Source organism: Motacilla alba, chromosome 1 (assembly GCF_015832195.1).
Source record: "Motacilla alba alba isolate MOTALB_02 chromosome 1, Motacilla_alba_V1.0_pri, whole genome shotgun sequence".
NCBI classification, from domain to species: domain Eukaryota; kingdom Metazoa; phylum Chordata; class Aves; order Passeriformes; family Motacillidae; genus Motacilla; species Motacilla alba.
Genome location: NC_052016.1, coordinates 103,877,908 through 103,894,210, shown reverse-complemented (window position 1 = coordinate 103,894,210; position 16,303 = coordinate 103,877,908). Strand labels below are relative to the sequence as shown.

At 42.7% G+C, this 16,303-nt stretch overlaps 1 protein-coding gene across 1 annotated transcript in view; it reads left to right on the top strand.

Moving 5' to 3' along the window:
* Positions 1-9,841: 9,841 nt before the first annotated feature.
* The window catches only part of ANOS1 (anosmin 1), a 131,031-nt gene continuing 124,569 nt past the window's right edge, over positions 9,842-16,303 (top strand). Inside the window, exon 1 of the mRNA XM_038130968.1 lies at positions 9,842-10,192. Within this exon, the coding sequence (XP_037986896.1) occupies positions 10,001-10,192 (192 nt within the window). The 5' untranslated portion in view covers positions 9,842-10,000. The remainder of the gene's footprint in view (positions 10,193-16,303) is intronic.

The following is a 16,303-nucleotide window of genomic DNA, read 5'->3' as shown; positions in this document are numbered from 1 at the left end:
ACAACCTCTCAAGCACATCAAAAGGTTTCTTCTTAATTCAAGGGAACACAATGTTTTGTATATCTTGCCTTTCTTTTAACTCTTTTGTGTTCAAAAAATGTTACTGCAGACACTGAATATTATGACTTCATCATTATTCTCTAGGTATGTTTAAAAAGTATTAATTAATTATGGTGCAGTTCTGGTATCTGGAATGATGTTTTCTTAAATAATTTGCAAATAAATCCTAAAGTATGAATGATATTAAGATTATATATTGATGTGAGTTGAGAACTGAAACATATAATCTAATAGACTGGGTGGTTGCTTAGGACTGAGGCTAATTAAAAAGAATTATTACAATTGTTCAGAATACACACATATCCATTGATTGATTTCAAGCCCAAGAGGGTTTTCACCTTGATAGGTCTGTCTCTCCCTGGCAAAAGGAATAATGGCAAGTATGGTATCAAATGAAATTGATAAATGCATGGAAAAAATTTTCATACACATATAAAAAGTAAATCTGATTTTGTCTTTTTAGGTGATTACAAATCTGATTGACAAAGGCAATGTCAAAAGCATGTCACTTGTCTTATTATGTGACTTTCTAACTAAAATCTGGCCTTTAGCAGCAATCAGTGTAAAGCATTTGTGTTATGTAGACTAGGAAAAAAATCTTTACAATTATACTCTCTCCAAAACTAATTGGAAACAAAAAATCATAAACAAACTAATGAGTTTAGTGTTGTCTGTTCTGGACTCAGTGTTATTTATTTTGTGTATTGGTGATTAGAAACACATAATAAAATCAATTTTTACAAAGTTTCCATGTGACGTGATTATTGACTCAAGTGATAAATAATATATGCAGAATTCTGAATCACTCAGTAATCTGAATTCATTTTTAAACACCATGCATTTTAATGCTGCCATATGCAAGGCTGTGCATCTATGAACACAGAAAGTAGGTCACACTCACAGACACACATGTTTCTTGGAAAGCCTTTGTCTCTGAAAGCCTTTGGGGTCTGGTGAGTAACCAACTGAACGTGAGCTCCCAGCAAAATACAGTGACTTAGACTAATGCAGCTCTTAACTGTATAAGTTGAAGACAAATAAAGAGATCACAGATACCATATTTCATCTGTATGGTATTATTGACTCCATTACTAGAATCAAAATGTCCAATCCTTATACACTCCAACGTTGTAAAGTCTCTGAAAAAAAACCAAAAAAACAAACAGATTTACAGAATCTGCAATACATCAATACTTCACAAAGAAATTTCAGTTTGTTTCATTTATAAAAGAAGTTAATAGTGGTCTGCAGGGAAACCTCCCTTATATCCCAGATTTAGCTTCAGATACATCTTGACCTATCTTCAGGTGGATTTCAATGTGAAAGGAAGTCTTCATCTATCTAAAAGGTGGAAAAAAAAGTTCAATGTCTAAACATTAATAAATATTGCAGTCAGACTAGAAATAAGGTACACATTCTTAATTTAAGACAATAACAGAAAAAAAATTTCCCTAAAGATGTGCTGCTTTTCACATTGTTTTCTCTCCTGATATAAAGAGGGGTGCTTGTTTAAAAATATGCTTTAGTGCAATCAGAAGGAAAGTAAGGCATATATAAAACACAAGATGAAGAATTATGGATAGTTTGAAACCAGAAATCAGATCAAATGATTGAAGTGGTAAGAAGCAGCAGGGAACATGCCAGTAAGATAAACTTTTATTTGAAAACTTATTTTGCAAACTAGTTGAAGACATGGATTTGGAATGAGTGAAGCCTTGGCTTTGCCCTATTCTGTGTGACCTGAAGAAGATGAGAGTCCCTGGGAGGAAATGAGTATGTTCATTTGTAGCAGGCTGAATTGCTGCTAGTACAGTCCAGGGTAAGGAAGCAAAAAGGACCTTTGCATAGTACCCACAGATGTTTTTTTCAGCTGCCTGGTGAGATGTTCAGGTCCCAGCACGCACACACAGGGGCTCTCCCTTTCTGTCTACCAAGGGGCCTGGGGATGAACGTGGTCTCTGGGCAGTACAAAGGTGAAAGCCAATCAAGGGAATAGCGAGGAGTGGCTCAGGGACATAGGAACAGACACAGGAACAGGGCAAGGAGCCAGTGGGGTCTAACAGCTTTTTGAGGGAAGCTTTTTGTGTCTCCCAAAACCAGGGAATGCCCCTCCACCAGGGTCTCCACTTTCATTCAACTAATAGCATAGCTTGCCTCTGACCTTTCTTTATTGGCGTCTCAAGTGCAACATTTTCCTAATTACTCTCATTTAGTATTCTTTCTTTAGTGTCGTGATGAAACCTTATTCAGGATCATCACTTGAGCACCATCTTTGAGTCCAAGGGGTTGATCCTCCCATCTGGAAAATAAGTTTGTCTAAATCTGAATTCTTTGGCATAATGTCTCTAATATTCAGTACTTTATATTCATCCATGCAGCTAAACTCCTATCATTTTCCATTGTGACTCATTTTCTCTGCTCTTGATACAGTATCAAATATTTATTTGTTAACAGCAGAGCAAAAGGTGCTTTCTGAGCCTTCTGTTTGTGTCGTCTCTCTTTGTATTTCTGAATTTGCTTCTCTTCTGCACTGCATGAAAGCACAGAACATTAAGTTGTAGTTCAACACTAAAAAACTCAATCCTTCTTACAGACGTTAGCAATTATTTTTCATTTCCTAAATTTTAAAATAAGCATCTTTATGCTTTATGTTATGTTTCTTTTACCTGGAAATAATCTCACTAAAACTATCCCATCATTTTGCTTCAAACCCCTCCACAGACCTGCTCTTGTGTGTCTCAAATATGCAATATGAGACTTACCACATATTCAAAATTGCCTAATTGGTTTCCTGTTTCCTCCAAATTTTTGGATAGACATCTATTTCCTCTTGCTTTATACACAAATGATGAGATTTTTGGAACAGTGAATCCTCACTTCATCCTGCCATCCACTATGACTGATAAATGCATTAGTAATATTCTTACTACCTATTACTGATTTCCCTTGTTCCAGAGGAAGTAGAGGAAGTGGTGATGCAGAAAATTCTTATCGAATTTCTCCCAGGAGAAAGTATCATTATAAGGACTCAATCTATGAATGAAGAATATCAGCTTTACGAGACACGGAGATGGATTTCTGGAATTTACTCACAAGCTTGACCTAGGACTATGCAAAATTCTATTTCTCAGAAGGAGTTGGAGAGGGTCATTAACTTCAGGGATCACATGAGGAAGGAATGATATAGATCACCCACAAGAACCCATGGGGAAAGAAGAGTTTCTATGCAGTCCTTACCAAAGGAATGGAGTTGTATTCAAACCTTGAAAGAGTGTTCAAAGCCATCAGAAAGTATTTCTCCTCCTCCCATTCACAGGCATGAGTGTTTGTCCTCAGATGGCATAATTTCTGGCACAAATTAATTTTTTCAATGTCTGTGCTGGCTTCCATTGTTCTACTTGAAAAAAGAAATGGTTTTGTGGAAGCATCTTTCAAAACCCCTAATTTTCCATGGTAATTTCCAATTTTCCCTTGAGCAGCAGAAAACTATAGGAAACATAGGCCTATTTCAAAGCTCAGAAAGAAGAATAAGGACTGGGGTCTAGCAGAGTTCTAGTTGTTACAATTTCTTCAGTGAACTGTTGCTAGCAAGAAAACAATCAAGAAATCATAGATCACCTGGCCATCTCCCAACATTTTATTAAGTCTATAAATGCAGTTAACACAGTTAAAAATATACTTAACATTCCAACTAAATTATTGTATATCTTTTATACATATATTCTCCTTCCTTATGTATATCCCGAATTAGTGAACTAAACATGCACTGTAAGTGGGACATATAAAAATCTTGTTAATTTCTGTCCATGAATTCATTAACAAAACAAATAGACCATTGATATTCAAAAGGCCCATAGAGTTCAAACACAGCTGTACTTCTGCATTAAATAAGTACTTCTAAAAAAAAGTACCTGCAGACTTCAGTGAAGACCATGGCCAGCAATTAGTTTTTAAGGCAAACATTTAAAGTGAACATTTTTATTTAAATTTCTTTTCCATTTGGGATGTGCAATTGAAAATACATTTGTTTGTTCAATTATTGTACTGTTCAAATCACAGACTGGTTGAGGTTGAAAGGCCGTCTGGAAGTCATCTTGTCCAACTCCCCTGCCCAAGCAGGGACACTTACAGCCAGTTGACCAGGATCAGGTCCAGACACCTTTGGAGTATCTTCAAGGATGGAGATGTCACAACCTCTCTGGGCAACCTGCATCAGTGCTTGACCACCCTCACAGAAAAAAAACCAATGTGTTTCCTGATGTTCACAGGGAACCGCCTCAGTTTCAATTTGTGTCCATTGCCTCTGGCCACTGGACACCAGTGTCCCTTTGGATTTTATAGACATTTTTATTTATATACATTTTTAAATACAATAAAGTTCCCCCACACTCTTCTGTAGCCCAAACAGTCTCAGCTGTCTTTGCCCTCCCTCAAAGGAGAGATGCTCCAGTTTCTTCAGCATCTTCAGGGCCTTTACTGGACGCTCTCCATTATGTCCTTGTCTCTCTTGTGCTGTTGGGAAGGACAGGATGACCACTCTGGATCTGCTTGCAATACTTTGCCTTATGCAGACAAGAATATCTTTCACCTTTTTTTTTTTTCTTTTTTTTTTCCTGTCAGGGCATTTTTGCTGGCTCATATTCAGCTCCACCAGGACCCCCAGAACCTTTCCTATCAAGCTGCTTTCCTGATGGGTGGTCCTCAGCATTTATATCTGTGCATGGAGCTGTTCCTCCCCAGGTACAGGAGTTTCTGTTTCCCCCTTGTTGAACTTCATGAGGTTCCTGACAGCCCATTTTTCCAACCTGTTGAAGTCTCTCTGGATGGCAGAACAATTATTCACTGGTGTATCAGCCACTCCTCCCTCTTTTGTGTCATCAGCAAACTTGTTCAGGGTACACCCTGCTCCACCAGCCAGCTCATTAAAGAAGATGTTAAGAATTAAAGAAGTGTGCCTGAAAATGTATTTCTGGATTAACTGCTCCATCACCTTTCCAGGGATCAAAGTGAAACTGCTTGGCCTGCAGTTCCCTGGGTTGTCCTTCTTCCCCTTTCTGAAGATAGGAGTCACATTCACTCTTCTCCAGTCTTCAGGCATTTCTCCCAGTGAGTGATCAAAGATTGCCAGAAGTGACTTCACAATATATCTGCCTGCTCTCTCAACTCTTATGGGTGTATCCTGTCAGGTTCCATGGACTTAATCATGGCCAGTTTACTTTTATGTTCACTGACCAAATCCTCTTCTGAAAGGGCTATTATTTCTTGCTTCAACCTTCCTCCTGCTCTTTGGAAATGCCATTCCTGGAGGCTGCTCATGATAATAAGGTCTGGGGCAAAGGCAACATTCAGTTTAATCTAGTCCTCTGTCTCATTAGGCAATGGTGCCACATTTTCTTTAGTCTTACATTTGTCCTCTATGTACTTATGGAAGTGTATCTTGTTCTTGAAATCTCTGGGCAGATTCAATTCCATTTGGGCTTTAGCTTGATCCCTGGATTCTCAACGTTTCTGTATTGTTTCCTTATTCTTCCCAAGGAACTTACTGTTCCTTGCTTCCACCCTCTGTATGCTTCCATTCTGTGTCTGAGCATTGCTAGGATCTCCTTTTCATCCACAGAGTTCTCCTGGCATTTTTGCCTTCCTTTCTGTTCATGGGATGGACTGCTTTTGAGCTTGGTGCAGGTGATCCTTAAATGTTAAATGGCTTTCTTGAGTCTCTTTTCCCCCCAAGACCTTACCAGATAGGATTCTTCTGAGCAGATCTTTGAAGAGGGCAAATCTGCTCTGCTGAAGTCCTGGGTTTTGAACTCAGTTTTCCTCTCCTTCCTGTCCTCATGATTTTGAACATCTCACGATGTCTGCCACCAAAAGTGCCCTTGACCTTCACATCCAACAAGCACCTCCATGGTGGTATGAAGTCCAGCAGATCACTTGTTCTTGTTGCCTCCTCTATCTCTCAGAGGAGGAAGTTATCAACAACACACTCCAGGTGCCTGGATTGCTTATGCCTTGCTGTCTTGTCCCTCCAGCCAATGTTGGGGTGGTTGAAGCCCCTCATGAGGACCAGGGCCTAAGAACTTGGGGCTGCTTCCATCTGTTTGTACAGGGTCTCATCCACTTGCTTTTCCTAGTGGCCTATGGCAGACACCCACTGTAACATCACCCTTACCTGTCTCTCTTATGTGGTAATAAGGGTTAATCCTAACCCTTATGTGCTCATCTCCCTTCTCATCCATCCCCAGACTGCGCTCCACTCTCTCCAGCTGCCCTCTCACATAACAGGGAACTCCCCCCTCACCGTGTCCTTCATAAAAGAAATACATTCTCCCACTGCAACACTTCAGGCATGGGAGCCATCCCACCATGTCTCCCTGATCCTGAGAAGATCATGGCCCTGCAGCTGCAGACAGATCCCTGACTCACTTTCTTTACTGCCCATACTGCCTCCATCAGTGCGTAGGCACTTTGGAGAGGCACCCCTGCACGCTGAGTTCCTGAAGAGAATTTGGGGGATTATGTTGTACCCAGAGCTATGATAATTTTTGATATAACGTAGTTAAAGCTAAAGACAATTGAGTAATAAATGGCACATCAGGATGATTTAATACAATAAACTTAATCCGTGAGCTGGAATATAGTGGTTTACAGGAAAACAATAAATATTTTTAACATTAACAATATCTCTTTTATTTTTTTGCCTAAAATTAGAACCTGGTGTTGGCAGTTCCCTACAGAGTAAGAAGCAATTCTTTCAGATGAAGCTATCTTAATTCAGAATCGATGAAACCCAACTCATTAACCAGAACTTGTCCGGCACAATGCCCGGTGGCTCTCGCCTCGCAATGCCAGCATGTGGCGCTGTCTCCTGTGAAAAAACAGCCCCCGGTTTGCGAAAAACATCATTTGAACATTGTCAGACTCTTCTGAAGCACAGGCAGGAAAATAATGCGGATATTTTTAGCTCAAAAATAATACTCCGCACTCGCAAAAAAATTGTTAGCACTAATTCTACTATTTCTAATAGAAAAAGAGTATTTAATGTAATATATTGACAAAAAAAGAGTGAGCAAAACATATGAATGTATCCATGCATCTATTTATTTAGTTAAAGACCATAATTATATTTACAGGTTGGTTGAAATGTATACATAATTTATTTCCAATTTTCTTTATTCTGTAGCCAAATTATTAAGGTCTTTAAAATGAGTATATTTACAAACTTGCATATCTACCCCTTTGGCTTAGCAGACACTTAGTCCACTGTGGGTTTTAATTACCTACTAAATTCTTGAGCTACCGAGCCTGTTTCATAATCTCCACATAGGGCAACAGGACCTGTGTGACTACAGTTTTACTGGAAGTGAACAGCCAGTCTTTTGTGTGCTAACCTAGTAAGCCCTAACTGAGAAAGAATTTAGTGACTACACTGATGATCTCTGTAACCATGAACTTTCAAACAAAAGCAACTGAGTAAACTGTGTATTCACGAACTTTTTTATTCTTAAGGGCTCTGTGCCCTTTGCTACCAGACTTTTTAAAACAAAAGAAACAGGATTTTACTTTTACTTAAAGCTGGAGTTTATAATATATGACATAAAAGGCATTAGTAGTAACATGGAGGGGATGTATCAACTGAATTTTCTGACTTTTCTAGATTTGCATCTGATTTACAGAAAGTTACATATTTTTTGAGGCACTTCTCATTATCTATGGTAAAAGTTCAATGCATTCAGTGTACCTGTAAACACTATGAATCAGCAAAGCAATTTTCTTTTCATGACTCAAGGCAAAAAGTTGCAAAAGTTTTAGTCAAGGCTTAAGAAAAACTATTTAAAAGATTGTCAGCTAGAAACTGGGAAGTCCTGAGCTTAATACTGAGGCCTGAATGGGGTCACCACTATTTGTCATAACATTGCTAAAACTGTGAATTTATTTCTGTGCTGTTCTGTCGTGTGCTGTTTTTACTTTGTAAATATAGAGATGCTGGATCAGGCAAAGTAACCAGTTTTCTAGCAGTGAGATATCAGTCACAATTAGGAAAAGCATTTGTGAACCCCTTATGATCTCTGCTCACTACAAGAGGAAAGGCAACCATTCCAGCTGCAAAAATGAGGAAGCTACACAGAATTGACAGAATTGACAGAACTGACAGAATGACTAGGTTGGAAGAGACCTTCAAGATCATCAAGTCCAACCCATGCCCCTTCAGGAGGTGTAGCTGAGATGGTCTCCTTTGATTAACCAGGGCATTTCCAAAATAGCCGGCAGAGTGTGGGCAATAGTGCAAACAGCAGGGCACCTTCTGTGCCAGGATGTGGCAGGTGACCTCGCCTTTTGGCAGCTGTGCTTCCTCAAGCATCCAAGGGCACAAACTGTCATCTCCATTTGGTAACACTGGCAGGACTGACTCTGGCCTTCTGGCTTTTCTCAAGTGAAGATTTCTGACATTTCTGACAGACCACAAGCTGCAAAGTAACATCTAAACTAAAATGTGCCTTGCTTTTTGTTATATTTGTGTGTTAGCAATACTTCTGATGAGAAATCTTTTCTTAGTCTTTGCTTTAATTTTGTGGTAAGATAGTAAAACTATAGCTAGAATCTACTGGTAGAATTTGACAAGTGATTTCCTAGTTGGGATGCAGCAAACCTTTTTATACTTAGAATTTCTGATATATAAGAGCACAAAAGGTACATGCATATAGCCTGGTGAGAATAATAACATTGCGGAATATGTTTTTATTTCACATTTGTATACATAAGAACATTCATAGAGAAGTTATAGCCATGTAGAATTAGTACCAGCCAGAACGGTCGAAGATCTTGGTGACTTTTATGAGATTTTTAGATGACGTTCTTTGTGAACACTTAACTTATGCTTGAACTCGTTCCAGTAAAAAGGCCTCCTGAAGTCTTTTTAATACAGGGTTTGATAACCACACTAAACTGCTACTTATAGTAGTAACTGACCTAGTAGTAACTCCTGAAATGGCCTAAAAGTTACTTATTTCAGCTCATACAACCGTGGGATTTTCAAGTTCAGGAGGCTCAATCCACAGGCTCCGGTGAGAAATGATCCACTTGCTCTTTCTGGCAGCACATACTTGAGACGGGAGGAGTCCGAGCAGCGCGCACAGGGAGAGGCATGAGGTAGGTAACCTCTGTGCTACTTACTGCGGCACACACTCCGGCCCTGGCGCTGACGGCAAGAGGATGTTAGGCTGATATTTACTGTATGGGGGCCATTTTACACCTCAAAGGTGCTGTTTTAATCTTTGCAGCTATTACACAGAGGTATTTGGACTAATGACTTGTAGATTTTCATTTTTAAATAACTCTTCAGAGGAGCCTGTATGTGTTTCACCTTAGGACAAGCACTCACCGCTGTGTTACTCTGTAAGAAACACCGAGCTTCAAAAAGTGATCTCCCTCCGTTCTTGCTTCCCCGTCCTTTTTTTTAAATTGATTTCTAAAAGAAGAAATAGACATAACCAGGGTGTTAACACTGGCTACCAGCGGCTCTGACGCCCAGCCACCCCCACGCAGCCCGCCTGTGTGTAGGGGCAGTGCGTGCGGCTCGGTGGCCGCCCGTGCCCCGCAGGTGGCGGCGTGCGGAAGGGCCGGGCCGGGCCGGCGCTGGGCGCACCGACCTGCCCGCGGGCACGGGGCCCGCCCGCCGCCGCCGGCGCTCGGCGCAGCCAATGGCGCGGCTCTGCCCGCATCGGCCCGCCCGCTGCCGCCGGGGGAGGGCCGTGGGCCGGGGCGGGCGGGAGGGAGGACGGGGGTGAGGGGAGTTGAATGATTGAACTTTCTTGTGTAGTTTCTGCGGCGCGGAGGTGTCCGTCCGCGGCGCAGCCCGGCACCAGCCCACCGAGCGGGAGCCAGCTTACCCCGGCGCCTGCAGCCCCCCAGCCGCCCCTCTGCCCTCCTCTCCAGCAGAGCGATGGTGCGGAGGGCGCCCGGCGTGTCCCTCGCCCTGCTCCTCTGGGTGACGGCCGCCTGCGGCAGCCCCGACGGGCCGGGGGCCGCCGCCGCCGCCCGAAGGCAGGACGAGGCTTTCGCCGCCGCTAGATGCACCTCCAGGTGCCTCAGCCTCCAGATCACCCGCATCTCCGCCTTCTTCAAGCATTTCCAGGTAGGGGCACGGCACCGCGCAGAGAGCCTCTCTGCCACCGTCCGGAGAACGGGTGTCCCCCGGGGCGCGGGGTGGAAAGGACGGCCGGGGCCGGGGCTTGGCGAACTTGGGGGCCCGCGCCGCCAGGGGATGGCCGGCACCCGGAGGCGCCGGCCAGGTGGGCACGGCCCCGCGGCAGCGCCGAGCCCCGTCGGTGTCTGTGGGTGCCAGCCGGGCTCCCCGCCTGGCGGGTCGTGGGGCTCCTGGCACGCTCTGCCCTGGCTCCTCGCAGGTGCCCGGCGCTCCCGGCCGCTGCCTCCGGTGGTGTCCGGGGCGGCGGGGCGGGCGGGACACGGTGCTCCCGGGCCGGCGGTGCGCTCGTCCTGGCGAGCGACAGGCGGTGCGGCGGCGATCCCGCGGGGCTCCGCCTGCCTGCCCTGCGCGCCGGTGCGCCAGGCCGCCGCAGGTGGTTCGCTTCCCCAGCCCGGTGGGAAAGTTTGAGCCTGTTTTTTAAGAGCGATAATCACGAACGTGTAATACTTGGTTCTGACCTCCTGGAAGGTGAGGGTGGGGGTAACGCTTTTTATTTTTTTTTTCCCCCTGGGACAGAGAGTCACATCTTTGGCTAACGGGACAAATAGGGATAAAGTGGGGAGAAATGGAATTGAAGTGGCGGGAGACCTGCGGGGCTTAAAATGAAAGCTGGGAGCAGTGCGGAGCTAGTGCAAGAGCAGCGGGTGCCTGGCCGTCCTTTCCCCTCTTTTAGTTACACTCGCACCTTTCCCTTTCCCCACCTGTTCTTCACTACGCGAATATTAAACCTACACGAATTCATCCAGATGACGGAAACCCTTCCGAGCTGCGAGCCGTTCTCCCTCCCCAGAGCCGCAGCCCCTTTGGGGAAGGGCTGGGCAGCTCGGTGCGCAGGGAGCCGCCTCGGCGCTTCGGGGCGGCACGCCGGGGACGCGCCGCTCGCTCCCCCCGGGCTTGCCGGTCGGTGGGAAACCGGGAACGCCCGGACAAGCGCCTTGGGTAGAAGTTGCGTTCGGGGCAAAGGTGTTGGCACCAAGGGCAGGTCTCAGAGGTATTTAAGGATAAACCGATTTAAAAAGACAAAAAAAAAAGTGGGAATGTTAAAGGAGAGCTGAGTGTGAGCGTTGTAAGGGCAGCAGGAAGTTGGTTGGGTGCCTTCAGCCGGGTTTGGGTTGAAGAGACAGGGCTTGCGACCCGAGACGACTGGAGAAGGGGCGGCCCTGCCCTGCCCTGGCCGCTGCTCGGCGGTGCTCGGCCGGGGGCGGCGGAGCGCCCGCTGTCAGCGTGGTCCGAGCATCACGGGATGGCCTGAAAGGAGGATCCCATTAATATAGTTCATTATCCTGGAGAGCGGTTAGTATTTTTTATTGCGTTGTCAAGCGGTTGTAACTTACTTGGTTTACAGTTTCAGTGGCTAAAGAGGCAGTTTAGATCAAGCCAATTCACAGTGGAAGGCTTTTTTTTTTTTTTCTTTTTTGTGTGTTTTCTTGGCAAGATTTCTTTTTCAACGTAAAACTGCTGACAGAATGCACACTGCACACAATCGTGATTACATTTTAATTAGCTAGAGTAAAATAAGTAGGGAATTACTCAGTTAGGACTTGATAACTGGCTGGTTTTTTGTAATCGATTGAAAATCTCAGAGTTTTAACCCCAACCTGCTAAAGCACGTGGTAATTTATCTTAATTACTACGGATTAAACTCCTGTTAGACATGAAACGACTGTAATGTTTGGAAGATAAAGTGCTCTCGTTTATAAAAGTTAAGCTCTCCATTGTCTTATAATGAGGAAAAGGAGGAGAGTTTTAAAGTACATCAAGCATCCAGTGTTCTCACAGGAGACTGATAAAACAGTGTGGGCTGTAGGATGTGCAAGTTTGAGCCAGATTATTCCATGTGGGCTAAAGGGTATGATGTTCCATTCCTTTCTCTTCTCCCTCCTTCTAGCCATTCCCCTCCCCTTTTCATCTCAACTGGTAGCAATTTCTGGAGTTCTTTTCATTTCAGATGCCCACTTATCTTGTAATCTGATTCAACCTTTGAAGCAAACTCAACACCAGCTCTTCCCAATCAGAGCAGGAAGAAACTCTAGTGTCTCCCAGTTAGGCAAGAATTGAAAGACTGACCCACTCATTTCTCAGCCCTGCTTTGGATACAGCCTCTGTGGTGGGGGTTAGGGAGACAGCAGCTGGGCATGCTTTGCAAGAGATGATGTCCCCAAAACTTCACACAGACTTAATTTCACATAGTTTATGGTACTAAAATCACATTACTGACAACTTTTTAAAGAGAATCGGGTAGTATGAATAGGAAGTCTGGGTTAATTCTATACCTTCTGGCTCTTGTTTGAATGGCAGCTAATATTTTTCCAACTTTTAAATGTTCACAAGGGATTTTAATTCATTCCCCCCTCACAGAGAAGTTTCATCCACTTTTCTTTACTGTCCTTATTTTTAAAAGTTTCAAGAGAGGTATTCTTTCTAAAACACCTATTTGTTAATTTATACTTGGAAAGCAATTCTAAGCCTGTTTTAAATGTACATTGTCAGTAGATGATGTCAGTAGAAATTATTTTAACTGAAGCATAGGTCAAATAATACATATTTTTTTCCACGTAGACTATTGATGTGGGCTAGAAGAAGAAGAATCAATCACCTAAATCAAAAATCTTTGATCTTCAGATCATTTCAGAGCTTGTTGAAGGGGCATGGATGCCTGCTTATTCCTATAAAGTCTCCAGGGCTAGGGGGGTTTTTCAGTTCTGGTGCTGTTGGAAAGATCCATGTAGAGGTTATACCAAAGGATACATGAGATCGTTATGAGAGTTATGCACCACATGCTCCTAGACCCAATGAAATGTGTGTATTTTATTTCTACGGCCTATTTCCAGGCCATGATCTTTCACAGACAGCGTGATACACAAAGGCTTTTCATCCTGAGCAATCAAACAAAAAACTGTAATCAGGAGGGGTCATAGTGGATTCTTCTTTATATAAAAAACTTATTGATTACATGCTCATCCACAGTAGAGAATTATGTTTAATCTCTAAGTGAAGGGACTCCAACATATCTCTTCTATCTTACTGGAATGTGTTCAGTAGTGGGCTTTAGATTGCTCTGAAATTTTGCAGATGAGAGAAAGCATTTTTATCCCAACCATGTAACTTAGGCCCCTGGACAGCACCGAATGAAGCATTCATTGACCTGTGACCAGAAAGAGCAAGGGCACAGAGAACACATCTCTTTAGCTTTATGTTCAGAGTACTTATTTTAAGCCCTTTTGGGTGTTGACACTGGAGTTTTACTTTGACTGTTGGAAAACATTTATGAGGGAGTAATTGGAGCATTCACTGGAACCTGTCCATGCTCTTGGGTCACTGCCTTCATAAAGCAGAGTTCCTAGTGTTGCACTGCTTTTTCTGACAAAATTCTCTCTAAAACACCTGAACAGGGGAGGATGGCAAGAATGCTCTTCCAGTAAGCTGGAGCTTTACCATCAAATGGCCTGCTTAGGGGAAGGTGTAGATTTGAACCTTGAAGTCCTATATCATAATCAGTGTTGTGTGCACTTGGCTGTTATCTAAAAGAGCATGCCTGGGTGTTAGTATTGTGCCCTTATAAGATGGGAAGGGCAATTCCCCCTTTAGTCTGAAATGAGAGGAAGGACTTCCATGTCTGGCTCCATAAGAAACACCAAAACTTTGAATCCTGTGTGGAAAATGGCATACTATTTTTGTGACAGAAGTTGTACAGGGATGTCATTGTATATATTCTTTCCTCAACATTTTCTTATTAAGGCGGTTTCTGTCTCAGTGTTTTTCTCAGTTGATCTCCAGGAGAAAGGCACAAATTTTAATTTGATGTATTCAAGGTTTGTCTGTGAATCTAGTTTTATAGCAATTTAGTACAGTAAATAAAGCCCCTATGAAGATGACGTCAACTACTGCTCAAATTTTTGTTTTTTTTTTAAAGGATATGAGTATAAACAGGGACCTCATACAGACAGCTGGACAAGAGGCCTGAATGCTCAGATTAGTTTTGGTAGAGCTTTTCTGCATAACCTGCCTGTTTTAGTGGAGTGAGACTAAACTCCTTGCATTGCTATGTGTGGATGTAGCCTTTCCCATTTGTGTTATTAGTTGTGGATGAACTTGTTTTCTTTTGGGGGAGCAGACACGGTAGTGATCTTTTTAGTGTTTTGTTTTCAAGTTGAATGAAAAAACAATTTGAATTTTAAGCTCTATTGCCAGCCATCTGAGACACGTGTTAAAACTGGCATGATTAAATTTTCTTTGTGAATAAGAGCTTGAACATCACTGTAACTACTTGGGCTAAAAGTGTTATGGCGAACAAACTTTGCTTTGACCTGTGGACTTGTTGATCTTTGTCTTAGCTGGGATCTGTTATAGACCTCTCAAGCTCAAGTGTCTTCCTGCGTAATACGTGCAACTCGATAATTTACTTAAGACAGAGGACTGGTCAGTCTTGTTTATGGTCAGAAGCTGAGAGGGTGGTAGAACATGTCCTAAGAATTTGGGGTAGCTGCCAGTAAAATTGCCTTTGTTTGTGGTGTGGAGTCACTGGCGAGGTTACAGTCAAATGCTCCCAGAGTATATGCTGAGGTTGAGCAGCACCTCCTGGCAACTTGTTCTAGCATTTAACTACCCTTGCAGTGACAAAAAAGATGTTTTCCAATGTTCAGATGAAGTTTCCCATGTTTCAGATTTGGCCATCGCCTCTTGTCCGGTTACTGGGCTTCACTGAGGAGAGTCTGGCTTCATTTTCTTTACTCTCTCCCATCAGGTACTTACAAACATAGATGAGAAACCATTGAGGCTTTTCTATTCCACACTAAACATTCCCAATTCTTTTAGCCTCTTCTCATATTATAATAAAGAGATGTTACTATCCATTTTCTGGGCTCCCTTCACTCAGTCCGTCTCTTTCCATGTAATGGGGAGACCAATACTGGACCTAGCACTCCAGGTGTGGAGGAGTGACTGGAACAGAGAACAGGATTGGCTACATTTTAAGGATATAATGACTGCTAAATACCGTTACTTGCTTTTAAATTAATTTTCATGATTTAGAATTTCTTACATGAGTTCATATATGACCCTTTATCAGTGCATTAAAACCACAATGCTAATACTAAGTATTTTTTTTCCATCCTTTTAGATATTGGTACATCTCACTGTAGTTTTAAATTTTTTTGAGGGGGTGATCTTCAGTGGTAAATTGAGTCTTAGCAAATCCATTTCTTTATTCATGGGGGGAAAGTCCAGGTACATGGAGATGTATACATGTTTTGTGATCCCGCATTGTGATTGCTGCTTGAACAAGCTCACGAGAGTTTGTTTAAACTTGTTAAAATGGGCACTGGTTAGAAGCATACAGGAAACACCGTGGATGACCTTGGTCACATAGGGGTTCTGTGTTCATGTTGACTTATTTGCGGAGTGGATGAATTGTAGCTGAAAATTTTGATACAAAATAAACGTCCCTCAGGTGGTAAGCCAGTTTTGTGATATATGGAAGGAAATTAGAGAGAAGTTACCTCTTGTAAATGTGATTTAGAGTAAATCTAATAGTAATATACTATGATTTAGAACTTAGGAATTAGTACTAAGCTAGATGAGCCAAGGCTAACTCAAAATTGTTTTTGAAAGTATGGAAAAATATTGTTTTAAGCTAATAGAGCCATATGTTGCATAATGTTTAGTAGCTGTAAAAGAGAAGAGTAAGGCCTTAGAAGTTTGTTATATTGAATGACTGACAACTATATGGTGGTAGGAGGTTGTTTTTAGTGTTGTAGAAGGACTCTTGCCTTTCAGGACAACTCAAGTTTTTGAAGAAAAACAGGCAATTCTTTTAAGTAAGTAATAAAAAGTTCTCAGATTTTATATTTGCAAGAAAATAATGTGCAAGTGATTACCTCTAGATAAGCAATACCAGATTTCACCTACAAGTCAGGAAGCTAGTTGTCTCCATGCCAGCACATCTGCCTTCAAATTGCCTGTAACTCTGAAGTGACTGCACCTGCAATAATCTGCAGTGGGTCCCAGCTGGGAAAGTGGTGGCCAGGCTGAAAGTCCAGG